The sequence below is a fragment of the Drosophila simulans genome, chromosome 2R, assembly GCF_016746395.2.
Source record: "Drosophila simulans strain w501 chromosome 2R, Prin_Dsim_3.1, whole genome shotgun sequence".
In the NCBI taxonomy this organism is placed as follows: Eukaryota; Metazoa; Arthropoda; class Insecta; order Diptera; family Drosophilidae; genus Drosophila; species Drosophila simulans.
In genome coordinates, this window is record NC_052521.2 from 4401596 (window position 1) to 4428881 (window position 27286).

Consider the following 27286-nt stretch of genomic DNA (forward strand, 5'->3'; position numbering starts at 1 on the left):
ATGGCTATCGATCTCCGCCCGCCGCCCATTGCCCATTATCTATTTTTCGTTTCGGCCATGATTATGATAACAGGCACTCGCGTATCTTTCCTCCGATAGCGTCCGTGTCTGTTGGCCAATTTAAAAACAGTAGCCCATCTGGGGGACCAGTCCAATCGAACGACAGTAAACGACGCGAGTGCGCGATAAAATCAGAACCAACCACCCACCCAACCACAACTCCTTTGGATAAAACAATTGTGTTTATTTCATTCTACTAAATACAGGAGCAAACTACATACTTTCAAAATGGGTTGTCTATCGGGAATAGTCAACTTTATTTTATATATTGTCAATATCGTGTTTTTGGTAAGTGCTTGGCGGTTAATAGTGTAATGAGCCGTGTATTAATACCAAAAACTACTGGGTGCCAATCCCAAATAAGTTACAACTAAAATGAATTTCCAATAATGTCCATTAATTATGTAAATTTATTTATCAAACAGTACCTGTTTATTTATTTGAATTTCTTTCAATAATATCTTGACCTATGTTCTGGAAAATACTATATAGCATTTAAGACCTTCTAGCTGACTTCTTTCATTCAACAATAAAGTCATATGCAAAACAATATATATGCAACAAATATCGAACTCTATTCTGCATAATTTAAAACAAGTGAATAAAGTGTGAAAATCCATAAATTACGCATCGGTCGCTTCCTTTCGATTGGCTTTGAGTCACAAGGTTTAGCACTATTATTCATAGAAATGTGCTGGCATAGATAATAATATCTATCTGTAATGCAAGTGGACATACACGAATTTTATCAGTTGATTGGCATTATCAGTGTTTTGTAATATAAGTAATGAGTTCAAAATGAGCTTCAAAGGGGGCACACATGCACACAAGTTCATATTTTAGCAATGCTAAGTTGGAGTAAATAACAGATGATTTGGATAAATAAACTAAGGAAGTACAACCCATAATTAAATAATCATTTATTTTTTATCTAACTAAATATGTAGTTACTCGCATTATTTACGCAGTTAAAAGATACATTTTTCAAACTAGGAATTACCAGAAAAGGCTGATTAAAGTTTGTTTTTTTATCAGCTTAGTTATAACTAGTCATATCCGTCTGATTGTGAATTTCATTAATTTGTATTAAAGTATTAAACTTGATTATTTAATCACTATGTAACATTAAAGAATCAAATAAAGATCTTGGCCACCGACATCCTTGTCCAGTTTGTGGACAAGTTTTCAGGACATATTCTCGGATACTTACAATACCATTAAACATTTATTTTAATGTGGTATGCTTATGACCATTGAACTGTCAGGCAACCAGAGATGGCTCCTAGTAATCATCCGAACACTTCCAGATCGTCGGCATCCTCCTGATCGTGCTGGGATCCATCATGCTGTCCGATCTGAGCCACTTCGATGCCGCGGGCAGTGGGACGGACACGAACACCATCCCCATCTGCGTCACCGTCCTGGGAGGCCTCATCTTCGTGGTGTCCTTCTTCGGCTGCTACGGCATTTTCCGGCAGAGTGCCTGCATGACCGGAGCGGTAAGTTTGCGTGACGAGCATATATATCCCAAGGAATTCAATATAATTGGAGTGGAATCTTGCAGTACACCAGCATGGTTTTCGTGCTCTTCATCCTGCAACTGGTGCTCACGTGCTGGGTCTTCGTGAACCGATCTGCCTTCCTGGGCGACATGACCAGTCTGGTTAACTTGCTCTGGGACACCCATGACTACACTGCCATGGGCGTGCTGGAGGAAACCTTCGGCTGCTGCGGCGATACCGGCTATACCAACTACAACAACATCGGCCTTTCGGTTCCCGGAACCTGCTGCGGCTACCTGGACCGCCAGGCCACCTGCAGTACCCCCGCGGTCTACCAGTCGAGGCCCGGTTGCAGCGCCAAGTTCGAGGAGTTCTGGAACGACAACATGGACATCATCCGCTGGTCCGGCCTGGGCCTCTGCATCTTCGACCTGGTCGTCTTCCTCATCGCCGGCGCCCTGACCAACTGCATGCGCAGCCAGAACGCAGGTCGCCAGGTGTACGCATAGACTTGGGAGGAACAAGCCAAAGGATCTATGTCTACTTATGTTACCATATAATAAACTGTTTTTCGAGCCGTGCCAATATTAATATAAACGCCTAGATTTCGGAGGAACCATCCTATTTATCTATTACTACTTATGTTATTCCATAAACTCTTTTTCGAGCCGTGCCAATATTAATATATACCGCTACAACATTTCACATTTCTCGTTTTTTTTATAAGGCCAAATGGGCCATTTAGGCATCACAATGTTCCTAACTGGCTTAAAAACTCTAAAGAATTTGCAGAAATTGGGGCATACACTTAGGCGTTTTTTTATTTCCATAAGTTTGAAAATTTTGGAGAATTTCTGTTATGTAAAGCATATGTTAAGTGAACATACATATGTTAAGATGCTAAGACAATAACATTGGACGGAATTTGATAACATTAAATTTCCCTTATTAACATTTGGGACATTTCCCAAGAATTCCAATCACTCCCCCCACTGCGTATTTTAAAATTTTTTTTTTCCAATTTATCATGTGACATTCTCAACTTTCAAAGGGAAATTTCAGCTTTTAAAAGAGTTTGCACAAATAGCTTGTTTAGTGAGAAATAGCTCCTGTTGTAGATGAAGGCCATTTAGGTAGCAATTTTTCCCTACTACTAATAATTTCATAGAGAATTAACCAATCCAAGAAAAATTTAATTAATATTTTGCAACTTTAATTGATCAACTTAAAATTACCGTTATTTCGCTTAGCTCCCAGTAGCTATATTTAGAAATATATAGATTAATAATAGCTTTGTAACACTGGCTAAATCAATGACCAATTATAAGAGAATCCAGAGTGAAGGGTTCTGCTTATACATAATTGATTTATTCAACTGATATTCACACAAGTTTAATATGCATATTACTGGACTTAAGCTAAGCTTAAGCTCTTAAATAGGTTTGAAAAAATCAGGAATAGCGATCTAAAAAGATGAAATACATTCACAAAATATTTTTGACTTTCGACTAGAAGACGGAGAAGAATTTTTTAAACACTACGCATCGAGCATTTAATAGATAAAGTGTTTAAAACAAAACTGACATTGACATGTAGAATTTTTGCTTATCAACAAAATCCTTGTATTCAAGAGAAGAGAAGAAAAATGTTATAATTATTGCTTTACATTAATGTAGAATGTAAGGAATATATTTTAAAAATATTTGTCTTTTCAAATAATATTTACTTTACCATTTATTAATTAGTCCACATAGTGAGAAGCACTTGTTTCTTAGAGTTATCGAAGAAACTTATTTTTTCCGCAAGGATGTGCACTTACTCCATTATTCGAGATACTAATGTTAAGGAGGGCGTTGGGATCTACAAATGTGACCGCTAGGTGGCGCTTGTATGCTATTAAAGATGAAGTTCCCTTGCTGTTCATATCTCGATCTCGTTTGCACTCTCATTGGATTAGTAAGGAGTATCTATTAGTCGAGGCATTCCATTTCCTTATTTACCTTATCGGGAAATGCCCTTGTTATGATCATAAACTATCAAATTATATAGAGTAAGCATGCGAAGCACTTTGTTTTATTTATTCATATTGACTTTATGACGTTAAAATGGGTCGGGAGATAATCCTAATACTACACTACTAATGGCGCTTCATCGTTTAGTAGTTCTGGCGTCTCTGAGAGTTGCGGGTCTGATTGGCCAGGCAGCAGGCGAAAATGAAGGCCACAAGCTGAAAGAAGAACCAGTCAGTTTGGCGAATTCGCAGAACATCCTACTCAATCCTCACCTCGACAGCAGTCACACCCAGGCCAGCGTACTTGATGATGCTCACGTTGGTGTCCCAGAAGGAATCGACGGCCTTCAGGCAACTGGATCGCGTCATGACTTGGGTTAGTGCGCAGGTTCCATTGGAGGGCGAGTCGCAGCAGGAGGCGGGATACGTAATGCCGTAATCAGCGAAGCCGTTCAAGCCGCAGCACTTGAACTGGAATCAGAGTATATTCTCGGTTAAGCTATCTTTGTGAATGTGGAACAACACAGTAGGTAGACAATCTTCATTGAGTATCACTTAAATAACAACAAGAATCCACAATGTAATGCTTGAGGGGCAGCAGAACTCACCGATCGCTGCAGTGTGTCCATGAGGAGGGCATCGGTCTTGCGTTGATCCCAGATGGTCTGGACGATCTTCTCCAGGGATTGCTGTATCTGCACATGGTCCACCCACACGTAGATGATGAGGGCCAGCTGACTGACCAGCAGCACCAGCATGACCACCGAGTACTGAAAGCATAGAGGGACAGAGGGATAGATTCAATTGTTGCACCCAGCAGGGCGTGCATCGTGGTCACCTACCGAGGTCAGAGCACAGGCATTCTCGCGAATGGCGCCGCAGCATCCCATGAAGGCCACCAGGAAGACGACGCAGCCAAGGACCAGGATGATGATGGCCACGCTGTTGGCCGTGAAGGTCTCGCCGACGCCCGAGAAGTCCTTTATGGTGGACACCATGATGGAGCCGAAGGTGATAAGCAAAATGCCGCATATCTAAGGTGGAAAGACGAAGAGTGTGCTAGTTAGTCAGTGGTTTCGGCACCACTCATGGTGGCTGGTGAATCAGGCCTATTGGATAACAGTCACCCCGCCCAAGTTCCCAGTTACTGTCTTCTGAGTGTCATACATTTGGCTTGTGTTCAAATTAGAGCGAATGATAATCCATTATGTAAGAACCCAAGCCTAACTAGCATTGGTTTCACTGCGATTTGCGATCGACTCATTGCTTGCTTCGCTGGGAGGCTGTAAACAATTTCATCACGAATACTATGTGGTCCCCAGATCTTTGAGGGGGATGGTGGATACGACTTCCAACGTATGGTATTACTCATGCCCTTATCTTTCCGAGTACATTGTGTTTTCCGACAACTGTGTTTCGGCTCATTAGCCGTAATTACGTTCGGCATTGGCATGCAATGATTTATTTAAAGAATGCCAGGTTTCTTACCACTTCCAACCACTTTTCCCAGTATTTTTCGATAAGATAACTTTTGAAATGAGTATCTATGGCTCTTCGCACGGAATCTTGAGCTTCGAGAGTTTATTTGTCATTTTTTGCCGGATAAGATACCGCCCGCTTTTTCACTATTGCTGATCTTTGTATCTCTTGAGGACCTAGAGTCTTACCACAAACAGTATGTTGAATATGAACAGCACATATTTCACAAAGACGCCGCCGCAATCCATTGCTGAGATGTATTTTATTTCACTTGTTTTCGATTTAAGAGCAAGTCGTTCGATGCGATTTCGTTCGTGGTCCGCTTGATACTGAAAAAGTCTGATATATAGCAATATTTTTATGAGCGCATTTCCTATCGCTAAAAGCTCTGCTAGACTTAAGCGGCGATAAAAAAAGCGTTGCTGCAATGCAAACGATTTCCCCAAAAGTACCTAGGTACCAAATAGCCGGTTTCGAGGTACATTCGTACAGGTGTACTAATATTTTAAACAGCTCTTGATAAAACATAGTTATTTTGATATTAAACAAGGTTAGGTCGAAGCATACGCAATTTATTTTGGAAAAATTAGTAGTCGTTCAACGGTAATTAACTTACTTACAATATACTAAATCACCAAAAATTTGTACCAAAACTTAATAATTTAACGATTAATGTGACTCGGTTGGAACAAGGTGTAATATCTAGTGCGAATGTGTAATTGATAGGCAGTTACCGAAGTTTCGCTCCTTATCAAAGTTCCCTGGCTGTGCTGGCATATTTAGGGCTTGCTTTGGCGAATCGGGGCTTATAAGAGCGCTCCCGCCACGGTCACACTGACTAACAAAAAGTTGTTCGACTTGAACGGACGCGCATTTCGTGGGAATTTAACTTGGTGATAATTTAAAGGCGAAGGTAATGATGCGCTCTAAACTAGACCAATTAAACGTAGTGAGATTCTCGGAATTAGCCAGAGAGCTGCAAGCGGAAACGAGTGGTGTTCGTTTGGCGCTCCCAGCTCGCCAGAGCACAAAAATAAATTAGATGATGCTGCACTCCGCAAAAAGTGGTTGGGAAGAAGAAGCAGTCCCAAGAAGGACGTGGCGAAGGAGAAGGCAGGAAAACAAAAGACTGCGTAGTACGTGTGGAAAAGTGTTGTGCAAGGAGTGCGGGGCGGAGGGTGAAGCGTATGCTGCGCTTCCTCTTCTCCTTGACAGAGTGCAGTGAACTTTTCCCATTTTCCCCACTTGAATCTTCGAGCCCCATTGACGCGGCCTTCGTTGTCTGTTGTCCGCGTTGTTGTTGTTGTTGTTGCCGCAGTGGCACGCTGCATTTGTTATTGCCTTTGTTGTTGCCCGGGCAACGAATTCGGAACGGGGTAATAATGGGATGCTTCTGAAAGCCTTATCGCCACTGGCCACCAGCAGCAGCCCTCTCTATCCCATGTGTATTTCATCTATTTACGTGATTATCGCTTGTAAATGTACACTTAGCCTGCCAATTGATTCATTTGCACACCCGTTTTAATACGTCGCATTCGATTGCGCTCTTTCGCTTCCCCTTCCAGACGGTACAGTGAAGCAACATCAAGATGGACTGCGGCACATCTATGGTCAAATACATCCTCTTCATATTCAACACCATTGTGTCGGTGAGTACATAAGTATACATATGTGTGTGTCTCGATTATGTTTACGTTTCTGGTTTATAACCGCCGAAATCGAAACCGATACAAAACCGGTACAAAAGAGTTGCGTGAAAGCCAAAATGGGACACTATGTTACGAAAGTGCTGTCGAAATAAGAGTCGATAAATTCATTCGCATACAACGTGTGCATTGTGCATGCAGTGTGTTGAGTACTCTGTGATAAATCCAGGTACACATGTATATAAATGTAGATATATTGAAACTTTAGTAATATAACCCTGGGAACAGAGGCGGCGCATTGAGAAGTCGAGAACTCGTGCTTTTCTGTTGTTAGCCCGCTGATTCAGTCTCTCAGACTCGTTATTGAACTCTGGTGATGTCATCGCCGACGCCTTCTGTTCAGCTTCCACTCCAGCAACTGGATGGTTTGCTTTCGGTGCGAAACTCCTCGGTTCTGAGAAGCAGAAATAAAAAATGGCTGGGATTTGCAAGGAAAATAAAAAAATCGTAACAGTCAAAAATGTTTATCTGAGTTCCGGAGAGGATTTCCGCTAATTCAAAAAAGACTCACATTTCCTTAGTTAGATTTAAACTTCCGGTTATGCTAAAAAAAAAAAATGTTATTTAACTATTAATAATATAATAAAACAGGAAGATGTATACAAATATTTTGATATGTATTTATATAAATACATAAAATAACTTAGTAGGTTTACCAATATGGATCAATTTCGAACTTATTGAAGAGTTATAATTATGGTATTTAAAATAATTCCAAATCCCTTGCTTCAAAAATGAGTACGTAAACACTTTCTGGTTAGAAACAAGATACGATTTCATTTATCATGTCTGTGTAATGTTAAACTCTTATAAACACGATTGCAGGTTCGCGCTCAGCGCATTTTTGAAGTAGAGTTTTTGGGCTCAAATGGGCTTTGAGCACTCCCACGAACACACACGTGATAGCCTTGCCGGGCCAAAACCCTGTAAACTGCGGTTAAAATAATAATTAAGCAAATGATGTTATACTCATCGTAAATTTTTGAATACTTTGCATTCGCAAAGGTGCCTGCAAAAACACGGGCAATGTGAGTCACTAACGTGAAGCAACAAACCGAAAAGCGAAACGAATTATAAATATAAAATGATACAGCTGCGGTCAAAATGTTATCAACAATGCTGAAAAATGCCACAACATAAAATTTTATAAACGGAGTATTATCAGCAATCTATTATCTATTACTCTTTTTGGCTAATGTTGGTGAAGTATGCTGATGTAGGCTTAATAGTTTGGAGTATAAGTAAAGATCTTTTGATTTGCCCGCACCTGTGGCCCAAACATACCTGTACATAAGTAGGTAAATGAGCAGAAAGAACCAAAGCGGGGACGCACATAAAAACTTGTTGCTCTAGAGAAAGAAGAGCGATAAAACAAAGGCAACAGCAATCAACTGGTTGGCAGAGCCGAAGTTTGTAGTACATATACACGGTCTACACTTACAGCGAGCCGTGTTGATATTTATCTGGCCGGATCGAGTATATAGCCGAGTACATAGCACACTTGACAGACAAGCCAAATAAATTAACAAGCCGCTTTCAGAGCTCGCCGAGCACCACTACAGCTAAAAGTGAAAAAGCTGCCGCCGCCACGCTTGAAAAACAGCAGCGACAAGCAAAATGGCAGAACAACAGTTCGCAGTTTGTCAGAAAAATGTTGAGAAAAACCACTCGCTATTACTGTCAGAATGATAAAACGTTGCTTTCCACTATCCCAAGAAAATTGCATTATTCACATTGCAAGTTTCGTAAAGTATAAGTTATTGTAGTTACTCCCCAGTCTGTGTGAGCGGGTTTTCTCCAGTTCCTTGGCAAAAAGTGGGCTAGAACATATGACAAACCTGTATTGCCATAATTAGCGCAACAAGTCAGTCACAGCTGCTGGGCTGGCAAAAGGGCGTGCAGTGCCGGCCATGAGTGTAAGGCCGACTGGTATTGAATGACCTGCATTCAGCTCGTCGATAGCCGTTTCCTGTGCCACAAGGCGTGGTGCAAACAACTTCTGGAGTAAATATTTACTTATCCGTTTAGCCAAAGCCAAACAGAATATCGAAAATCGCACCGAATGTTTTCCGATGACACATGTCAATTGTTGAGTTTCAGCTTTTCTAAGGAATGTACTTTATTGGAGTGGTATTGGGAAAGTGATTCTGATTCTAGGGTACGAGACTTGTACAAAAGTAATAATTGTATGCAGACTAAGGTAGATGGCTGATGATCTGCTATTAGCCACTATATAATGTAGCTAAGATAGTTTTTAGCTTGAATTTTCTCTTGGGTGCACAAGGTTTTATATCCAGATTTCTGTGAAACATCACAAAAAATCCCTTTAAATGCTAAAGGCTTTGAGATAGTGTATCTATTCATCAGTGTTCGATGCAGCGTGACATATATATCCATTGCATGACTACGCCAATTAAAATGTACACTTTAATCTTGCATTTGAGCATTCCCATCACGCATATGTCCTGTTGCTCATCGGTTAGCTCAAAACTGTTGTGTCCCCCACCTACCTAAGCACACTCACTTCAAGTTTACTCGTTCGAGTCGAGGATGCAGTCAGTTTGGCGCCAATCGAGCCATTCACATGGTTGGGTGTGGTTCCGCACATTAATAAATATATATCTATCTTTTTATTGCGGTACGCAAAACTCTCAACTATTTTCGTTTCCCTTGAGGGTTGTTTTTCTGTTTAATTTTGTGCTTTTTTTTGGTAGGCAATATGATCTCAGACCCTTGCTTCGGGCTTTCTGGTATTTGCAAAAGCAATTTGCATTGTATTCTCATTCCAGTGTGACGTCATTGAAGCTGTCGCCGACAGTTTTGGGCGAAATGTGGGCAACAGCTTTGTCTCGGCCATATTTATGCGGATTGTGTAATGTCCTCGTTAGCCGAAATCGGGCTGAAATGAGTAAAAGCTGGGGAGGAAAAGTTGGCGGCTGCAAACAGGTTTTCCAACGAAAACTCTTGTTTTCATGTCGCATTTTGTTTATTGGTGCTGGCAAAGTGGAACAATTAGCGGAGTGCCGGGGTTTTGCTTTCTTTTGTTCGGATTTTGAAATACTTTTGGTTCGATTTTGACACGGAATCACATCCAGCTGCCTCCGCTGCCCACATTGCATTCAAAGCTCCTCGCGCGCAGCCGCTCGAGTTCTCGATCTGCGGAGCTATAGCCAGGCAGCCCACACGCCACGTAGATATAAATACAGAAATACAGATACAGTGGCCGCGAGCATCATGCACACATAATGAAATCAAGCAGATTCAATTGATGACCGACCGCGTAATTGGGGCTGCAAGTCGAAAGATCAAAGTTGATTTGCATTGTCTGACCAGCTGAACGGAGCCCCGCCGTAAAATCAAAAACTACGGTGTGCCGCAGAATTGGTCGAGATTTCCGTGGCCTTGTCATGTGTGAATGTCACGGGATGCGCGGCGCTCGGCGCTCGGCTGGCTTTCAGTTCTCATCTTGGGCTGCCTTATCTTATCCGAGCAGATCGGACGGTCTTAGCCTTGTTTGGCCAGCAAATACTCTTGGACAGATACCAATATTGTGGTGGTAGCAAACTATTTCAGTGGGGAATTACGTAACGCGCTTACTTATTTTAATTATCTTGAACCATGCGCCGCTTATGGCGTGCCTGAGCCTGACCAGGAATCCCTGAGGTCAGCTACTGGGTTCTGTGGTAATTAAGTCTTTTCAGCATGGTAATTGCGAAAGTTCTTCCACTCCGGCACTTTCAATTAAAATAAACGAGAGCGAGCTGATTAATTTGAACTATATTTAGAGCTGTTTGTGGGAAGTAAAAAAGCAGTGCGTATCTTATGTATCTGTTACGTCGTGTCATTAGTTCATTTAATTACTAAGTTAAAACTATGTCTTACCCTTCGTTTCTCTTCACCTACAGATTATCGGCATCTTGAGCATTGTTTATGGCGTGCTGATTCTGAAGAGCATCGGTACAATCGAAGTTAATGGACAAGTGGGCTTCCCGCCACAGGCTCTCATGCCGATCATTCTTATCAGCTTGGGCTCGATTGTGGTCTTCATTTCATTCCTGGGATGCTGCGGTGCCATTCGCGAGTCCGTCTGCATGACCATGAGCTATGCCGTCTTCTTGCTGATCCTGCTGATCCTGCAGCTGACGCTCGTTATTCTGCTGTTTACCAACAAGGAGAAGTTTGAGAACGCAATGGGAAACGTTATCGAGAATGCATGGAATTCAGACACTACTCATAAGGATGGTGTCTTCGATACCATTCAGAAATCGGTAAGTGCTTCAAAAACCAAGAATTTTCCATATTTATGACTTCGCAACGCAATCTTTAGTTGCACTGCTGCGGATCAAGCTCTGCTCTGGACTATGTTGCCAAGGGAGAACTGCTGCCCTCAAGTTGTTGCAGCGGCTCGTGCCTGAACCCGGCCAACTACTACCCGGGATGCCGTGGAAAGTTCATCGAATTAATGACCGCTGGATCTGAGAACGCTAAATATGTGGGCATCGGCCTCATCGGAGTGGAGGTGAGAATTATACGCTGAATATATGTTCCTTTAGCCGGTTTATTAACCAAATATCCATTTTAGCTGATCGGCTTCATCTTTGCCTGTTGCCTGGCCAACAATGTGCGTAACTACAAGCGCCGGAACGCCTACTAAGCAATAGGTGCATCCATCAACCACATCTAGAGGCACACTCACATCCAGTAGCACACACTCCTCACATTCTCATTAACTTTTACAGTCGTTGAACGCACTTACACAAAGGGATACAATAACACCTTGAAATAAGCCATTTAAGTGGATATTTGTTACGGAAAAAAAACAAGAAGAAGCTTAGTTTAAGGCGATATGAAACGCTTACATTTTTGATATCCTATGTATTTCTGGTAAAATTCGTTTTGTACCTAACGATCGAACGAGCAGACAAAGCTATTTCCAAAGCCTTTGTACAAACGTTTTACTTATTAAACCGAATCCCCACAAATTAACAACATAAACACGTTAATAATGATATATTTGTTTAAAACTAAGGATATAATCTATAAACTGTTGAGAGCCCCAATGCGAAAAGAAATATAAATTTGTAATAAACATATGTATATACTGGTATATATGTTTGTAAGTACATTGTTCATTCGATTCATATTTGTAAGGAGAATCTCCGGGAAAGATTTAAGTTTGAAAGAAGCGTCAACAATCGAGAGCTCGAATTGCATAAGAAATTTATGAATAAAGCATTTACTATGTATTTATATACCAATACCCTTGCGTTTGTATAATTGTTCAGGGGCTGAAAACGAAAACCTCAGACGGTTTGTTATGTCCTCAAGTTGTCATGGCAGCGACTTTAGCTTACTAAGCACTATATTCGTATGTGAACTACAATTACTAGATACCCTCTGGGCTTCCACGGCCACTTGAAATTTATGTGCACTCGCCAACGATATTATTACTATTATGGCAGGTCATATAATTGCCTGCGCGACTACGTTGATCCCTTAATGAAATTCGATGATTAGAGCCATTACTGTGTACTCTGTTTTTTAATATTCTATGGCAGTAACTCGTTTACTGTTTTCAACAAAAGCCAGCATAGATCAGTTCACTCAGTATCGCAGTCATGTGCTGTTTGCTCGAGCACATTTTCAAAATTCTGGTTTTTATCTTTGCCATTTTTATAAACTTTCTTGTGGCCGCCAATTTAGTATTACATTTCTTCTATATCAGGTTTTATGGTCCGCAAGGTGATAAAGGCTATTATAAGCTTAACTTAACTCTTAGGAAATACATGTTTATCTATTTGGCACAGTTTTCACTTCGGGAATAGAAAACTACTACTTATTGTGGACAATGCAAAGCTGGTGCGGAACCCTAATGGTCGTAATCAAGTTTAAGGTTTGCGAAGGCTCCTTCCCTTTTTTAAGAGGACTCTCACGAACCCCGAACTTTCGCGTTTAGGATCTGTGTTATCTGCAATGGTGGCTTCTGATGACCTCGACCTTTATTTTAGCTGGCCTTGTTCTACACTTGATCCTGTTCGACTTCCAAGGAGAACACTTGGGTACCAATGAAAAAGTTCACAACTACTTTGGTATCGGTAGGTACATAGATTTGTATGATTAATGCTCTTTTATTCTATTTTTTTTATTTCAGGGCTTATGTTGGTCTCCCTTCTAACAGTCGCAAGCTATTCCCGAACCCTAAGGCCACCAGAAGAATCAGACCTTTTATTTAAGGCGACCACTAATTAATCGTTTTTAACGAAACTTATCATATTTTGTAAAATGTTTGCTTTCACTTCTTATGTCCTCCTGAAACATATCATTTCTATGATATTCATTTAATAGATTCAAGGCAATTTGTTCTAGCCTTTTATTGGTAACTATATGTAGTTGGTAGTGTACCTTGACACATTTCCCTGGCGCCCTTTGTCAGTTTGTGGATTAAATTACCAAGAAAAGAGGGAAGTGTTAAATTTAAGTACCTCGACTGCCAAATACCCATTACACAGATAGTGGAGCACGAAATTTTAAAATTGTGCTCGCATGTGGAAGGATGTTTGCTAGACAAATATTAAGATCAAAGATTTGTTAAAACAAATAATTTTTTTTTTATTAATATTTATTAAGTGAAGAATCCGTACATCATAATATTGTATCTTAACATCACAGTGTGGAGAAATATTCTTATGAATTACCAAACACTATAAAAAAAAAACAAATAATAAAATAATTATTTTTTAAGAGGTTTGTGCTTAAAGTTGGTTGACGTCTCTAAAGTTGAATGTTTTGTAGTTCCCGAGATCTCGACGGTTATACGGACGGACAGACGGATATGGCCAGAAAGACTTTACTAGTCTAGACTAGTGATCAAAAATATATGTATACTTTTTAGGGTAGAAATGCTTGCATCTACACTTTAATGAATACAGTAATGGGTGTAATTTCCCCGACCTGTCTAATAAACCTAAACGGCAATTAATTAAAAACTATCACAGGATTATTACCCCTACAGGCTAGTCACCCATTGTTTTCGGAAATAAACTTTATTAGTCTACATAGACCTTTCGACTATAATGCCGAAAATACTAAGTTGCCTAGCACTTGGCATTTATTTCCCATTCACATATTATTTACGTTCAAAATTTTTACCTTGCCTGGTGCACTGCTTTAAATATTGTAAGTTATTCAACTTGGCTGCAAATGAACCAAACTAATCGATCTCCATACGACTAACAGATTCCTGGGAGAAATGTGAACCAGTTAATTTTGAAAATATGTTATTTTTGTCGGCTTGGGTCGGCGCCAGTGGATTGCTGTGGGTATCGTCGAATTACACAGTAAGGGAGCTAAGGAATTTTCTATAAAATCAACATTTACACTTAATTATTTTTCAGGAATTCCACTTTGTGTTCTCCTGGATAATTGTCACTTTTGAGTTAATAGTGCTTGAGATTTCTTATATGACCTATGCTATTATTCTAACAAAAAATTACGTTTGGAATTGGCATATTATATTCTTCGGTAAGTCAACGGTAATATTAAATATATATATAATAAATATATATAAATATTATTACTTTGCCTTTCAATCAAGGTATCCTGGTCTTCAGCTTCGTTTTGGTTTTGTTACACATGCTGGTAGCAAAAAAGATTGTTAAAAACCACTTGATCGAAAACATTTTCAGGGTGCTTCCTGATAACACTGATAACTAGTATCTAATATGTTATGTAGGCATTAACTTCTTAAAACATTTCTGCCGAATTAAAATATATATAACTAATTTCAATATTTAAATTGATTGAGAATTGTGTTTTTATTTAGTTTTAAATTGTGCAGAATCTGTGATCTGCCATTATTTGCGACCGGTAAGACATCAAAGCTTAAACGAAATCAAATTTCAATTTATTGGAATACATACATCATACATCGTACATCATACATATTTCCGGAATATTGCTTTTTATTGACATTGCAAAGCTGGTGTACAAAACTCAAAAACTATATAGAAACTATGTTCATCTTCCATGCACATCGATTAGCTAAATAACGGGTATCTGATAGCCGAGACACTCTTCTAGCTATACTTCTGTGTGTCTGTCCGTATGTCCGTCCGTCTGTTTTGTTACCAGCATAAAACGTTCTTGAAAGTCTTCTTTCCATTCCACTTCACTATGTTGCAAACTTCTGACTGAAATGAATATACCCTCTGTAAGTGTTTAATACACAATATATCATTCGGTGTACATATGTACCTTTTTCCTTAAATGCATAATTACTTCAAGCTTGCGTTATTTATTGTTTCTGAATGTAATGACATAAACTAATTAAGCGGAATTATAATTGAAGTGCTGCTATTATAATACTTTTTTTACTCAAACAGAGGAAAACCTCCTTCTATTAGTTGGAATTTTGAAAGGGAACCAGAACATCGAAATGTGCAAGCCACTATGCATTGTCCTTGCATTACTTTTTCTATTCCTGAGCGCTGTAATTTCGCTTTTGTTTGAATTTACATATACTATTCTACGTTTTACTCAACCAGAGGTGCATCGCGAAATTTATCGAACTACAGAATTTTTGATGTTCTTGGAATTTTTATCACTCTTTCTGGCGGGATCTGGACTCTTTTTGAATTACCTGAAATTCAAAGTTGGTGAGGTACAAATAAATTACTATATTTTCTAAGCATTCTGTTTTAACAGGTTAAAATTATTTTCTGCTTCTGGATTATAACTTTCTGTTTATTGGAGGCTGAAGTATTCTTCTTAATTTTCTGGGAAACCGCTCAAAAATTTGACGCCTATTCAATTTTCCACTTCTTGCACATCTGTGGGTATGCATTATCTTAAAAACCTTAAATTTAAAACTTTCTCTTCCATTTTCATAGGTTTTGCTATATATTCTCTGGTTTCAGTTTATGGAAATTTCAAAGGTCTAAAATATTGTCCTACCAAAGAAGTTCAAATGGAGCTTGGAGATGGAAATAGTTAGTATTAATTTAACAATTATTAGCTGTCCTGTTTACAAATACACAGTTTTATAAATATTGCGCCTGGATGTAAACTTTTGATAAACAGTTTAGGTGCTAATTTAAGAGTTAGTATTAAAAATAAATTATCTTGATACAGAAGGTTTTCGAAATTCAAAAAGATGTTCCTTGGATTAAATTTGAAAACGAATTCCTTTACTTTCAATAAATTTCTACTTTCCTTAAACTACAGGTTATGTTTTCGAAATTTCCATCGATGGTAGCCTTTTAGCATTTTATTATTCCAAAAAAATATAGAAATTTCTCGTTTGCACTTCCAGCTGAGTAACGGGTATCTGATAGTCGTGAAACCCGACGATAGCATTCTCTCTTGTTAAGTTTGTTGACCCACGATTTGCTCGCACGATGCTGAATGAGAACAAATTTAAAGCTGAATTAGAGAGCTAATAAAGGATTTTAGCGTTTATTACCATACCTTTTGATGGATATTTTGTCATGACCTATGTGTGCTGCCACCCACAGTGATACTTAATATATTAACTTACCTATTAATGGGGCAATTTGGAAAGGCTGTTGCAATTAATAAAACTTTCCTTAGGGTTTTAGTTTGAAAAGCGTTAGTCGTAGTTTCGTGCGATGTGTAAGAGTTTCGTTATTTCGATAATTTTGCATCTTCCGTTCCTGATTTGTAATGGATATTTGGTGTGTTCTTTTAAATATAATTGGGTGTATACCGTCTTAATTATTTTATTTTAGCTTATGTCTCTACTTTTATCAGATTTCAATATTTCGATGACTGAAGGTAGTTTCATAGTATATAAATATATCAATACCGTTTACATTCATCCATAATGATTAATATTTTAGAATGTCTAGATCTGTGGACACTCCTTGGTATTTTTCAATTGATCAATTCTGCCTATGGTCTCGTTTTGGTTTGTGCCAAGTGTCAGGTTTGTCACCATTTGCGATCCCTTAATAATTTCATTATTAATTTGTCTTACTAATTAAGTTTAAGCTTATAATATTTTCTTGGGGTTTGATGTCTTCATGGGTTAACTATATTCATGTTGCGTGGGTTTTGGGATACTGCCAGAAACATAGCTCCCAGTTTGGGGTGGTCGAAGGCATTACATCTGCCTATTTGGAGGGTAAGAATAAACACGGTCTTATGTTTAGACTTAACAAAATCATTATAAAAAATTGGTCTGTTCAGCTTTCAGTATATGCACACTGTACGTTGTGTTTACGTACTATCGGGAATTTGTGGTAAGTTTATACAAACTACTAAATGATTTAAATTGAAAGTTTGGTTAAATCGACTATCAGATACCCGAGACTCAGCTAAGGAAGATATGCAAGTGCGAAAGCTACTGTTTCCAGATTGGCGACATGGTTAAACATATTGCTCACTGCATTATTTTATTAATGTTTTTTATGGCGTAAATTTATTTGGCATATCTATTGAAACTAGAAAGACTAATAATAAAGCAAAACAAATCATAAGTGTCTTCTCTGCACTACAAGTAACGGGTATAAAGTAGGCACAAAACTCGAATAGGTTTTTTTTAGGGTATGCGATAGTGGAGAAACTCGCTTTGGTAAATTTTTTCCCACTTCCGTGGTGACCTAACCGCAGTGACAGTTTTCTACTATTTAATTGGCATTCATAAATTAAAACCTATTTTAATTTTTATTTTGAATATTTACATTATATAATTATAATTCTATATATATAATATATAGAATATAATAATTTCATCTTCATTTTTAGCAAACATTAGACTAGTTTAAACGAGGCATTGCCATATTTTAAAAGTTACACCTGTGAACCGCCAGTCAGTTTTTTTGTCTGCCTGGCAACGTTGATGGCATTCGGCACGCAAAAGCTTCTTCAAAAGCTTCGGAGAAGAGATAGAGACAGCCGGCAGTAGAAGCGCCGTTCAGTGGATTTCTAGACGACGGACAGACCGCATCTGATCCGAGTCATTCGCACATGAGTCATTCAACTCGCTGCGGGAAAGTGCCTCGCTAATTCTGACGATTTCCCAGCATTGGTGCTACGTTGCACGCCGTTAGATTGAGGAAATTCGACATAGGTGCGACGATCTTCCAGAAAGTATCGACAACGTACACGGAGCCCAGAGAGAGAGAGAACGATAGAGACACCGCTGATCTCACTGATCCGATCTGATCTCACAGAGAGCGGAGGAGTACGAAAACAAGTTTCGCGCAGCTTGCTCTCCATTCAGGCGGCTCCCCAGGAATTTCAGGCATCTCGAACATCAACGAACCCGAGGAGCATCATCCGCCATGGCGTCCACGTCGAGTGTGAAGCTGATTGTTTACGCCCTGGACGTACTTTGCACAGTGAGTTACTTTCGCTAGTTTCCCGCCCACTCCAGCGATTACGTCAATTGAGGCGTTGTAAACAAGAATATGGCACAACGACCACTTGAGTGAGTCGCTTTCGCAACGATCCCAAACAAGCACAGAATATATCATCTTATCAAATGGCACAACTTCAAGTGTACGTACGTACATATGCACGGCATATTTTAGTATGGGAACCGTCGCCATGTGTTACCTTTTGGTTGCCAGGAGTGTAAAACGCACCAGTAAAACCGTCCAATGGTCGAACCCGTTTCCCCGATTATAGTTTATTGGTTTATTTATACAATTTAATTGCAAGCCGCGGTGAGAAGGACCAGATGGCCCCAGAGGTCACAGCATATATAATACGATCGGGCTATCCGTCCGCTGGCAGCTCATCAATTCGGAATTTTCCAATCGATATCTGGACTTGCAGCACGGACTAGCCCCTTACTCATGACTTCGGACGAATCCATTGCACTCGGAAAACAGTCACACTCGTATCAGAGCTGAAGCTAAACAGCTAGGGAATTAATCACCGATGTTTGCGACTCGCCGCCTTCCAGTTTCGAATCGAAACATCATCGCTGTATGAGCGCCTCACGTCACCTTTTAAACTTATCCCAATGCTGCCGAGACTGAATTTGAATAATTCAAACCCACTCAAACAAGCACGTTAGCAAACAAGCTATCCGCTGCGATACCGCGGCATTAGATATGAATAGTAATCGAATGACCTTGTCCGTGTGCGCAGTCCTGTCCGAATTGTTTGCTGTGGGTGTCCTTCTTCGACTTCCCAGCCCCTAGTTTCCTAGTTTCCCACACCCCTTTCCCGCCAACTTCCTTGGCGTCTATTCCTGTCGCCAGATGGGCTAGCCTGGAGGACGCCCCCGAATGGGCTCTCCAGTTAACGCCTTGTGGGAGGTCAAAACCCTGGAAATGGAACACTAGGCCACAAGTACTAGAAGTTTCGTTGTGGGTTGCTGATGAAGGTAGCGATTGCCAATTCAGTGAGTTTCACTCGCGAGGAAAGATAACATAACAAGCACTATGTGTATGAATGTGTATTGCCGGCCAATTTGAATTTGGACGACTTGATTGTGGGATTTCAGCGGTCTCTTATCAAAGCTATCAAGCGCCAAGCCGTAAATTTATCTTACTAATGTTAAACATATATATTCATAGCGTTGAAGCTTATCAAATTTATGATAAAGTGTTACCCCTTACATGTAATTAAACTTGATTTACTGTAATCTTTTTGAAAGTCTTCAACTTGAACTTAAATCATGTAGTATGTACGCACGAATTCTTATCTTATCAGATTAATTTAGAGCAGACAATTCAATTCGGTCTTTGGTACTAGTAATTGTATTACTTGAGCTAAACGAACTACATATATATGTATGTATATATAATGCGGTCAGAATGCTCATTCCATTTGAGAAGCCCCCGAAATTCCCTACTAATATTGGTCTTTTGATTCCACAGCTGCTGGCCTTGGTGCTGATATCCTTCGGCATCTATGTGGCGGTGTCCTACAACCTAAACGAGATCGGTGAGCTGACGGCCTACGCCTACGTGGGACTCGGGGCTGCTGCCCTGCTGGTTGTCCTTTGGGGATACCTGTCCGCCTGGCGCGAGAACGTGTGCTGCACAGTGACGGTAAGTCAAGGATGGGTGTCTACTGCCAAACATGGTGTTACACGGTTCTATTTCCTTGCAGTTCATTATTTTCCTGTGCCTGGTCATCATTGCACAGTTCGCCGTCGTCTACTTGCTGATCACCCAGGAGAAGACGGTGGCCTCCAACCTGGCCAATGCCCTGGAGGCCACCTGGGAGGAGGAACTGAACAGCCCCGGCGCCATGTCGCTGTACCAGAACTGGGTGAGTTTGCAGCAGGGCTTTAGTTAGAGTCATAACCACTGTTAACCATCCATCTATAGTTCCAGTGCTGCGGTCGTGGAAGTCCCCAGGATTACATCGTCAACGAACGCCTGCCGCCGGAGACCTGTTTCCGAAACCACGACAAGAGCAAGCCGGAGAACCTGATCCACACCGGCTGTCGGGTGGAATTCGAGAACTACTGGCAGCACTTGACCAAGATTTTTAACATCCTGGCTCTCGTACTCATTGGATTTGAGGTGGGTGCCACAAAGCGAACGACTGAGCGCTCTTTTTCAAATGTTCCCATCTCTTGCAGCTCCTGCTGAGTGTCATCTCTTGCCGCCTGTGCAACAGCATTCGCAACGATGCTCGACGCTCTTACTTTTAGACAGTGAAACCTGAAAATACTCAACTACGATTGGCAGTCGACTTGTTAAATTTGTGAAGAATATTACACTATTGATTAATTGGCTTGGCAGGTCTTGAGCGTTATTCAAGGCTGGGGTATGCTGTTACATTTTCGAAATTGAAACTCATTTAATCAGCACAGTGCAATGAAATGATCCTTTTCACACGTTGATTTCGGTGAAATACGGAAGGCAACTCACAACTAAGATTAAGAAAAGTACAATAGATTTAGTTTTATTTATTTCAAGATACTTTTAAATAAATTTATCGAACCAAAGTCAAGCACCTACTTCATTCTGTTATTATTGAAAAAACGCATTCTATTTAGCGGGTTTGGGTCGTGTTTCGTTACTATTCTAATCAGTTAACCTGATTAGTAATGTATTGGGGCACACATTGTGGGGCAAGCGTTGTGGTTTGCTTGTTTAAATTATACAAACGATATTATATTTAAAAATAAAACTGGCGTTTACGTTGCTCACACATAGAAAAGCTTTGGTATCCAAAAAATACACACCATGAACGTTTCAAATGGAAATGAATATAAACTTAATATTTCTACTGGCAAAAATAAAATAAAAAGAGAGAATGCTGCAGTCAGAGTACTATTACTATGAGTCGCGACACCCTCAAAGTAATCAGGGTATATTAGCTTTCCAAGCCTGTTGCACTTTTCGAAAAAAAATGATATTTTTAAAGAAGTGTTTTAGCAGATAAGTCAGCTCATGTTGATAATGTGGTGATCTTTGGAAATGTTGGTTCCTTGCTCACGGGAACAACATACCCTATTTTTTGGAGTAAGGGGTATAACTAGCATGGGCCACCGCGTCTCCCATTTTATTCAAATAGATCGTCATCTATTTCTGTTTTCTGTGTACACGCTAACGAACATATATAAGTAAATACCTAGTTGAGCACAAAATCATTGCGCTCTTGCGGCCAAACGTTTCGATTCCGCGTTGTGCCGAAGCTTTCGTTCCGTTTTCCGCCGTTTGTTTGCCAAATGCTTTTCGCGCTATCAACGAAGTGGGAACGTTTGGAAAAGGTTTTCAGTTTTCAGTTAACAGTCGAGCGGTGAGCATGAGCCCGGTTTTGGGTAACCCCAGCAACCGTTAGATCCGAAATAAATATTTTCCGATTGTCAACAAGCCGCGAGTTGCCAAGTGTTATAAATAATACGTGTACCTGCTACAAAGAAATAAAGATATTCAGTTTCCGAAATTGGGATTGGCAAGATGGCCTGCTCCACAAACGTTTTGAAGGGCTTTGCCCTCTTTTGGGATATTATCCTCGCGGTGAGTAGAAGCATCCATAAAGACTAAGCATTACATTTCTGTGGCGCAATTCTGGTGACCCCAAACCAGCACGACGACAGTAATTAAGCTAGAGCTCTAGCCAAGGCTAATTGCAGGAAAACAACTCAACTTTGGCCAAATGCCAGTTCTTGCCCAAGAAACGTTCTCCAGCTTCGCCCAAGTTCATTCACAAATCCATCAGACTTTGACGTGACTTTTGTTTATTTCATTGCACAGAACTCAAACATTGGAGCACCTCCTTAAGCATAAATATTGTTTTGCTGTTTTTATTTGTTTGTTTTTTTGTGTTTCATTTGCAAATTCACATTTGGTCGCAGCTAATAAAATGAGGCAAAAACTTTCAGTTCAGCCAGATAGGGAAATAGTCTCCTAGCGAATTTCACCCGCACAAAAATATCTTTAAAAATGATATAATATTTAGATATTTGCTTGTCTTTTGTTTATTTTTTGTTGAGCTTTTTATTTGGCTTTCAACATTTAATGCCTGCCGCCAAGTCGAAACTTGGTCACCCACGCCATCACTTAACCCTGAACAAAATCTACAGAATTTTTATTAGATATTCGCTGTTATTTTAGTTGGATTTACTTGAACCAGATTTTGGCTTGGGCCGTGTGTGTACATATATCTGTTGATGTCATTTCCTAGACGTTTTGGGCATCTTTCTGCCGTTTGATTCCATTGGAATGCGGCCGAAGGCCGAGGAAATGCCAGCGCGCACCACACGGCGTATGCGCGATTTTCCGCGTTTGGTTCCAGGCGAGTTAACTCTTGATTTGCGCGCTGAGAGATTTCAATTATGCTGGAGCCCAGGCTGAAACTGAAATTACTTCATTATGTTTTAGGGTAGGGCCTAACCTTTGTGTCTCGGCCTTTAGTGCTCCCATGCCGACAGAAACCCACATAAATCTGTGCCCCTGTGCGTTTTTGGACATTGATTCCGAGCGCTCTGGCAATGGCATTTGATCTGCCTACTCAGCGTACTAGTGTCCCCCTTATCAACGGATATGCAAATTAGTTGGCCGCACTGCTCTGCCGAAGTCCGACCTTGGTTACTCTGGTGATAATTGCGTTTAATTGCTTGTCTGCGTGGGGAAATGAGAGCAAATTAATAAAACGTTGCTGTTTCTCTGTTGCCAAGACATGACGTTCTTATCGCGTTTATTGGACACCACCTGAGTGTCTTCTTGGCCCGCTAAGCAATCTGGACGGGCGTAATAGTCCGCTCTAGATATCACCGGTTGAGTGGGCTTGTTCCCTGTGCAAACGGCGATCATAAGGTTCTGCTGCGAATTAAGTCGCATAGCGAGGCACTCGATCACAAAGTCTAACTATGGGTCGATGGTCCTAAGTGAATTCAGATTGTGGGTTGCTCGGCTCGCATTTTCTCAACTAATACAATTTGTTTGCTTTCGATTTTGGAGCTTTCAAGAACGTGCCTTTGTGTTTTCGGTTTTCCGCGAGCCCTGTGTCAGCGCCTATTTGGATTTTGGGCGCCGGGGAATAATAAATTACAATTAAATGGCGCGCAATATACACTCGCCCATCCACAAAACCATCCAGATGCCAGATGTCTCAGTCGACGTGTCTGCTGAACTACAGCTCATCCCATTGTCTCATAAGCATTAATTGATGGCCCAGTGTCGATTGTAACTCTATTAATGTAAATGATATTTTCCCGCTGCCTTATTGGGCAACAAAGCTCATTAAATTCAGCCTTAAGTGAATATTTATTTAACTACATCCTAAACAGAGCCCAAAATCAGCGTTACGCCCAGTTTAGGGTTACCCAAAACGTTTCTGACCGGGGATTACACTCGAAGTCAGCCATGGCTGCCGTTATTAATCGTCGAAATCACTCATAATCACCTCGTAGGCTTTTGGCTGATTCGTAAGCGTTTTCTAAGCCGGGCCCATTGAGTTGGGGTGACAAACAAACATGGCACGTCAAAGCCAACGTATTTGCCGACTGGTTTTCTTGTTTGCCAACGACAATTGTAATAATAATTTACAAATTGGTGGCGACAACAAGTTGCCGTGTGCAAACATCATCGCCTTGTAATTACTACGCATTTCGAAAACTTACTTTCGGTATTCGGATTGGATTTTGAATTCTTTTCGCTTCTCTGGGCAAGCTGCCAAATTACGAAGAGCCTACATTTGGCAGGAGAGTGCGAAATGTAGCGTTGTGTTTGTGGATCTAGTGAGTCATGGCGGTAATTTTAAAATGCAACCGCAATGCATTCGAAAAGTGAGAGGCCGTTTTCCGAGAGACAACTCTGCGTATACGTAATATAGCTCTATGATGGCATTAGTTCGGCGAGAATGAGTTAACTTCGCTGTGGGGCGATCTTAGTAAGAACTAAGATTCAATCTCAGAGCTGAACGCCTGGATTGTTTCTCGATTGATTCTCGGTGGAGAGAAACCTCATTTGCATACTGACTCAACGCGAAAACCTTCAGGCGATACGCTTTTATCACCTCTCGTACAAAGCTGGATTATTTAACTTTTCAATCATCCACTTCTACCCATTCGACAGCTGTTCGGCCTGGTTGTGATCGGTCTTGGTGTGCACATCATCTACAAATTCGAGCACTTCAACACGGCCGCCTTCGTCATCATCGCAGTGGGCGTGGTCGTTGTTCTGACCGCCCTTTTCGGGGCTCTGGGAGCAGCGCGGGAAAGCAGTGCGACATCCAAGGTGGTAAGTAAGAAGTTCATTAAGTTGGAGAAATAAACATTTAGGCGGTTTAGGCGGAACCTGATCAAGAATATATATCTTCCCACCCGTTACATACTTTTCAACGAATCTAGTATACCCCTTTACTCTACGAGTGGTGGGTATAATAGCATTGTAAAACTGAAGAAATCCAAATAATTCTTAAAATTAGATCTGTAGCTTTGGTTTCAATAGGTCTGAGATTTCTCTACATTTATTGAATACAAAAATAATATTCTTATTTCTTCTGCCCAGTTCGTTGTTATTCTGATTGTCTTGGTCATACTGGAAGTTCTAGCAGTTGGGTTCCTGTGGGTTTTCCAAACCTCGCTGCTGATTAACGTGGACAAAACGTTCGATAAACTGTGGAACGACCAGCCGGTGCCAATCAAGCCTGGCAACCAGAGTCAGATTGCCAGCCTGGAGCGATGGGTAAGTTGGGCAGAGATCTAAAAAAGGTGGGTTACCCATTCATGCCCTTCATTTTAGTTGGATTGCTGCGGCAATGTGGGACCCTCGGACTACATTCTGCCCCCGAATAGCTGCTACAACGGCGAGAGTGACAAACTGAATCTCGAAGGATGCCGGCAAAAGTTCCTGGACTTCATCGCCGATCGTTGGACGACATTTAACCTGGTTTCCCTGGTGCTATTGGGTGTGGAGGTGGGTAGAATGTTGAGAGCTAGATGATGTTCAATAATGAAAACAATGATTCCTTCACAGCTGATTTGCGCCCTGTTGGCCTATGTCCTAGCCAATAGCATCGTGAACCGCTGGCGACGCTCGAAGTACTATCAAAAATAGGTTCACATACCATTTTGAAATACATTGATATGCATTTCGAAATTTCAATTTTAAGCTGCGCATACTTAAGGCCAAAGAACTCTCCATACAAATACTTAAGCCGAAACTCGATAGAGATTCCAAAACAAATTTACTTAAGCCAAGCAAACCGAAAGCAGTGCGTTGATTGTATTCTATTTATCACTTTGGATAACTGCAATCTTGAAGCGGATTCTATACTCCGCTTAGAATGTAACTTAATCTACACTAAGCTCGACCTAAGCCACACATTTTCTGTAACAGCATTTCGAGGAGCCAAGTCAAATAAAGAATCTGGCCGAAGATCCAGAAGATCTGAAGATCTGAAGATCTGTTGACATCATTCCTATGATAATGAGGCGAGGGGAGTGGCGGCCAAAAGGTGAGGGTGGCCACATGCTGCTCATTTTTGTAGAGCGCGTGGGCGGGCGCTTGTTTTCATTGGTTTTCTATGAGTATATTCGCTGGGGACCGTGCTCGCCTTTGATTCCCCCCTGGCATTTATTTGGCCACTGCATCTGGCCAACGGGTCCGATCGGATCGGACCGGACCGGATGGCGACAGAATCCGAAGCAGCCAACGAATCTGTGGGTTAATCGTTTGCCGGCGACAGCTCTGCGAGTCGCCCCAGGCAAACAAATGGAGATTATGCGACTTTAGTCTATATTTTGATGGCACTGCTCAAGGTGTGCGCCTTGGAACGCCGACGGAAGAACTCGCATGAAAATTGTGAAAATCGAAAGCTAGCTGCGCCATGTACTGCACCACCCGACTGCTCAGATACGTTCTGTGTGTCATCAGTGGCATCTGTGCCGTAAGTGCCCGAAATAGACCCGATCGGCTGACATTGAAAGGGATTGTGGCCTTTGTTTAGCTAGGTGGCTGCCTGCTCATCTGGTACGGCGCCTGGCTGCTGGACAGCCTCTCCGAGGAGCAGCGGGTGCTGGGAATGGATCACGGCGAGGACCTGGGCGCCGTTCTCTGCATCCTGCTGGGCACCGTCATCGTGGTGGCCAGCATCTTCGGATCGGTGGCTGTGGCCAAGGACTCCAGAACGCTGTTGATCTGCGTAAGAACTCGACGTAGATTCTATGACTCACCTGTAGAGCTCACCTTTCCTATAACTTTCATATATAGTACGCCGTTTTGCTGGTGTTCCTCCTGATCGTTCAGATTGTATTGGTCAGCATAAGCTATGCCGCCAGCCGAGATTTCCTACCAGATTCTTTGAGGCAGGGACTTGATGACCTGTGGGACTTGCAGCACGAGGGCAACAGCACACTGAACACCTACGAGGAGTGGGTAAGCTTGCCATCCTTCCAATTATCCACTTTCAGAACATAGCTAAACCTAAAACGCAATAGCTTCACTGCTGTGGCCGCAACAATGCCGAGGACTACCTGCACTTGGATAAGTTGCCTCCTCCCAGTTGTTGTCTCAATCGGGACTGCACCAAGCACCTGAATCTCTTCATGACAGGCTGCGAAGTCAAGTTCAAGGAGTATGTCACCAACAAGACAGCCAACTTCCACTCGCTAAGTTGGTTCCTTGTTATCTTCGAGGTAAGTAGATTTAGAGTTTCTCACCTACAAGCCAGCATCTTTGGTTTTTGCTTGGTTCTCAATGCAAACAAAGTATCTTTCTATCATTACATACCTATGTTTAATATATTACCTTATTATTTTTGCAGTTCGCCGGCTCGGTGACCACCTGCTACCTGGTAGACAGCATTCGCAATCAACGCGACCGCATAAGATTCTATAATTAAGATAGTAATTAGGGATTTGCATGAACCAACCGTATTATCGTTATTTGTTGTGAGTAATTTCCTAGCCATACGGCCCTGGCGAATTGTGATTGTAGTTTACGATGATTAACCAAGTTAGGCAACAGATACCAAGTATTCATTCATAAAACTGTAAACTGGCACCCACGCCCACGAAATAATTCGAAACGAAAATAAATAAACCCGTTGCCATTGACTAAACTAAACTTTTACAAGAGATTTTCGTTGGC

At 41.1% G+C, this 27286-nt stretch overlaps 8 protein-coding genes and 3 long non-coding RNA genes across 15 annotated transcripts; 8 read left to right on the forward strand and 3 right to left on the reverse strand.

Annotated features, from left to right (window-relative positions):
* The first annotated feature begins 175 nt into the window (after positions 1 to 175).
* Positions 176 to 2267, forward strand: LOC6733308 (23 kDa integral membrane protein). Its single transcript, XM_002080331.3, has 3 exons — positions 176 to 348; positions 1368 to 1559; positions 1625 to 2267. Exons 1-3 carry the CDS (start codon positions 289 to 291, stop codon positions 2069 to 2071), a joined length of 699 nt encoding a protein of 232 aa, XP_002080367.1. The 5' UTR covers positions 176 to 288; the 3' UTR covers positions 2072 to 2267.
* Positions 2268 to 3603: 1336 nt separating this feature from the next.
* LOC6733309 (23 kDa integral membrane protein) lies at positions 3604 to 5398 on the reverse strand. The gene is made up of 5 exons (XM_002080332.4): positions 5241 to 5398; positions 4416 to 4607; positions 4182 to 4343; positions 3847 to 4044; positions 3604 to 3789 (listed from the first exon to the last, which is right to left on the reverse strand). The coding sequence occupies exons 1-5, from the start codon at positions 5298 to 5300 to the stop codon at positions 3718 to 3720; spliced, it is 684 nt and encodes a 227-aa protein (XP_002080368.1). The 5' UTR covers positions 5301 to 5398; the 3' UTR covers positions 3604 to 3717.
* Positions 5399 to 5808: 410 nt separating this feature from the next.
* On the forward strand, positions 5809 to 12016 carry LOC6733310 (23 kDa integral membrane protein). Its single transcript, XM_016167564.3, has 5 exons — positions 5809 to 5965; positions 6618 to 6701; positions 10664 to 11026; positions 11086 to 11277; positions 11341 to 12016. The coding sequence occupies exons 2-5, from the start codon at positions 6642 to 6644 to the stop codon at positions 11410 to 11412; spliced, it is 687 nt and encodes a 228-aa protein (XP_016026232.1). The 5' UTR covers positions 5809 to 5965; positions 6618 to 6641; the 3' UTR covers positions 11413 to 12016.
* On the reverse strand, positions 6947 to 8197 carry LOC123327075. The gene is made up of 3 exons (XR_006541531.1): positions 8043 to 8197; positions 7270 to 7302; positions 6947 to 7152 (listed from the first exon to the last, which is right to left on the reverse strand). It is a non-coding gene; the product is annotated as an uncharacterized LOC123327075 (long non-coding RNA).
* Positions 12017 to 12105: 89 nt separating the features above from the next.
* LOC27207657 lies at positions 12106 to 13421 on the forward strand. The gene is made up of 4 exons (XM_039291517.2): positions 12106 to 12500; positions 12566 to 12651; positions 12715 to 12853; positions 12910 to 13421. The coding sequence occupies exons 1-4, from the start codon at positions 12377 to 12379 to the stop codon at positions 13005 to 13007; spliced, it is 447 nt and encodes a 148-aa protein (XP_039147451.1). The 5' UTR covers positions 12106 to 12376; the 3' UTR covers positions 13008 to 13421.
* A 63-nt stretch (positions 13422 to 13484) lies between these two features.
* LOC27209402 lies at positions 13485 to 14713 on the forward strand. The gene is made up of 4 exons (XM_016184835.3): positions 13485 to 13934; positions 13995 to 14095; positions 14153 to 14279; positions 14353 to 14713. The coding sequence occupies exons 1-4, from the start codon at positions 13832 to 13834 to the stop codon at positions 14469 to 14471; spliced, it is 450 nt and encodes a 149-aa protein (XP_016026234.1). The 5' UTR covers positions 13485 to 13831; the 3' UTR covers positions 14472 to 14713.
* On the reverse strand, positions 14709 to 15432 carry LOC27206890. Of its 3 annotated transcripts, XR_006541594.1 has the most exons (4): positions 15299 to 15432; positions 15123 to 15244; positions 15012 to 15060; positions 14709 to 14947 (listed from the first exon to the last, which is right to left on the reverse strand). It is a non-coding gene; the product is annotated as an uncharacterized LOC27206890 (long non-coding RNA). The 3 variants fall into 3 exon arrangements; XR_001600187.3 differs by having other exon boundaries at positions 14718 to 14947; positions 15123 to 15403; XR_001600188.3 differs by having other exon boundaries at positions 14806 to 14947; positions 15012 to 15079; positions 15123 to 15420.
* Positions 15423 to 15977, forward strand: LOC123327122. The gene is made up of 2 exons (XR_006541595.1): positions 15423 to 15588; positions 15647 to 15977. It is a non-coding gene; the product is annotated as an uncharacterized LOC123327122 (long non-coding RNA).
* A 1702-nt stretch (positions 15978 to 17679) lies between these two features.
* On the forward strand, positions 17680 to 20703 carry LOC6733311 (23 kDa integral membrane protein). 2 transcript variants are annotated; one of them, XM_016167565.2, is made up of 5 exons: positions 17680 to 18118; positions 19610 to 19783; positions 19845 to 20006; positions 20066 to 20263; positions 20323 to 20703. In XM_016167565.2, exons 1-5 carry the CDS (start codon positions 18062 to 18064, stop codon positions 20392 to 20394), a joined length of 663 nt encoding a protein of 220 aa, XP_016026235.1. In that variant the 5' UTR covers positions 17680 to 18061; the 3' UTR covers positions 20395 to 20703. The 2 variants fall into 2 exon arrangements, with proteins under 2 accessions (XP_016026235.1, XP_039148726.1); XM_039292792.1 differs by lacking the exon at positions 17680 to 18118 and adding an exon at positions 18648 to 18710.
* A 756-nt stretch (positions 20704 to 21459) lies between these two features.
* On the forward strand, positions 21460 to 25598 carry LOC6733312 (23 kDa integral membrane protein). The gene is made up of 5 exons (XM_002080335.4): positions 21460 to 21709; positions 24269 to 24433; positions 24704 to 24880; positions 24938 to 25111; positions 25172 to 25598. Exons 1-5 carry the CDS (start codon positions 21650 to 21652, stop codon positions 25250 to 25252), a joined length of 657 nt encoding a protein of 218 aa, XP_002080371.1. The 5' UTR covers positions 21460 to 21649; the 3' UTR covers positions 25253 to 25598.
* A 189-nt stretch (positions 25599 to 25787) lies between these two features.
* On the forward strand, positions 25788 to 27262 carry LOC6733313 (protein late bloomer). 2 transcript variants are annotated; one of them, XM_016167566.3, is made up of 5 exons: positions 25788 to 26084; positions 26145 to 26339; positions 26408 to 26572; positions 26635 to 26832; positions 26961 to 27262. In XM_016167566.3, exons 1-5 carry the CDS (start codon positions 26025 to 26027, stop codon positions 27036 to 27038), a joined length of 696 nt encoding a protein of 231 aa, XP_016026236.1. In that variant the 5' UTR covers positions 25788 to 26024; the 3' UTR covers positions 27039 to 27262. The 2 variants fall into 2 exon arrangements, with proteins under 2 accessions (XP_016026236.1, XP_044778664.1); XM_044922729.1 differs by having other exon boundaries at positions 26006 to 26084; positions 26149 to 26339.
* The last annotated feature ends 24 nt before the right edge of the window (positions 27263 to 27286 follow it).

Bases quoted from the DNA above. Each gene is read 5' to 3' on its own strand.
- LOC6733308 (XM_002080331.3), top strand. From the start codon at position 289: ATGGGTTGTCTATCGGGAATAGTCAACTTTATTTTATATATTGTCAAT. The intron at 349-1,367 runs GTAAGTGCTTGG...GAACACTTCCAG, and splicing joins TTGTCAATATCGTGTTTTTG to ATCGTCGGCATCCTCCTGAT. The intron at 1,560-1,624 runs GTAAGTTTGCGT...GGAATCTTGCAG, and splicing joins GTGCCTGCATGACCGGAGCG to TACACCAGCATGGTTTTCGT.
- LOC6733309 (XM_002080332.4), bottom strand. From the start codon at position 5,300: ATGGATTGCGGCGGCGTCTTTGTGAAATATGTGCTGTTCATATTCAAC. The intron at 4,608-5,240 runs GTAAGACTCTAG...TTTCCACCTTAG, and splicing joins TATTCAACATACTGTTTGTG to ATATGCGGCATTTTGCTTAT. The intron at 4,344-4,415 runs GTAGGTGACCAC...CTATGCTTTCAG, and splicing joins ATGCCTGTGCTCTGACCTCG to TACTCGGTGGTCATGCTGGT.
- LOC6733310 (XM_016167564.3), top strand. From the start codon at position 6,642: ATGGACTGCGGCACATCTATGGTCAAATACATCCTCTTCATATTCAAC. The intron at 11,027-11,085 runs GTAAGTGCTTCA...CGCAATCTTTAG, and splicing joins TCGATACCATTCAGAAATCG to TTGCACTGCTGCGGATCAAG. The intron at 11,278-11,340 runs GTGAGAATTATA...TATCCATTTTAG, and splicing joins TCGGCCTCATCGGAGTGGAG to CTGATCGGCTTCATCTTTGC.
- LOC27207657 (XM_039291517.2), top strand. From the start codon at position 12,377: ATGTGCTGTTTGCTCGAGCACATTTTCAAAATTCTGGTTTTTATCTTT. The intron at 12,652-12,714 runs GTTTGCGAAGGC...TTTCGCGTTTAG, and splicing joins TGGTCGTAATCAAGTTTAAG to GATCTGTGTTATCTGCAATG. The intron at 12,854-12,909 runs GTAGGTACATAG...TTTTTATTTCAG, and splicing joins TCACAACTACTTTGGTATCG to GGCTTATGTTGGTCTCCCTT.
- LOC27209402 (XM_016184835.3), top strand. From the start codon at position 13,832: ATGCCGAAAATACTAAGTTGCCTAGCACTTGGCATTTATTTCCCATTC. The intron at 14,096-14,152 runs GTAAGGGAGCTA...ATTATTTTTCAG, and splicing joins GGGTATCGTCGAATTACACA to GAATTCCACTTTGTGTTCTC. The intron at 14,280-14,352 runs GTAAGTCAACGG...CTTTCAATCAAG, and splicing joins TTGGCATATTATATTCTTCG to GTATCCTGGTCTTCAGCTTC.
- LOC6733311 (XM_016167565.2), top strand. From the start codon at position 18,062: ATGGCGTCCACGTCGAGTGTGAAGCTGATTGTTTACGCCCTGGACGTA. The intron at 18,119-19,609 runs GTGAGTTACTTT...TTGATTCCACAG, and splicing joins CCCTGGACGTACTTTGCACA to CTGCTGGCCTTGGTGCTGAT. The intron at 19,784-19,844 runs GTAAGTCAAGGA...ATTTCCTTGCAG, and splicing joins ACGTGTGCTGCACAGTGACG to TTCATTATTTTCCTGTGCCT.
- LOC6733312 (XM_002080335.4), top strand. From the start codon at position 21,650: ATGGCCTGCTCCACAAACGTTTTGAAGGGCTTTGCCCTCTTTTGGGAT. The intron at 21,710-24,268 runs GTGAGTAGAAGC...CCCATTCGACAG, and splicing joins TTTGGGATATTATCCTCGCG to CTGTTCGGCCTGGTTGTGAT. The intron at 24,881-24,937 runs GTAAGTTGGGCA...CCTTCATTTTAG, and splicing joins TTGCCAGCCTGGAGCGATGG to TTGGATTGCTGCGGCAATGT.
- LOC6733313 (XM_016167566.3), top strand. From the start codon at position 26,025: ATGTACTGCACCACCCGACTGCTCAGATACGTTCTGTGTGTCATCAGT. The intron at 26,340-26,407 runs GTAAGAACTCGA...TTTCATATATAG, and splicing joins CCAGAACGCTGTTGATCTGC to TACGCCGTTTTGCTGGTGTT. The intron at 26,833-26,960 runs GTAAGTAGATTT...TTATTTTTGCAG, and splicing joins GGTTCCTTGTTATCTTCGAG to TTCGCCGGCTCGGTGACCAC.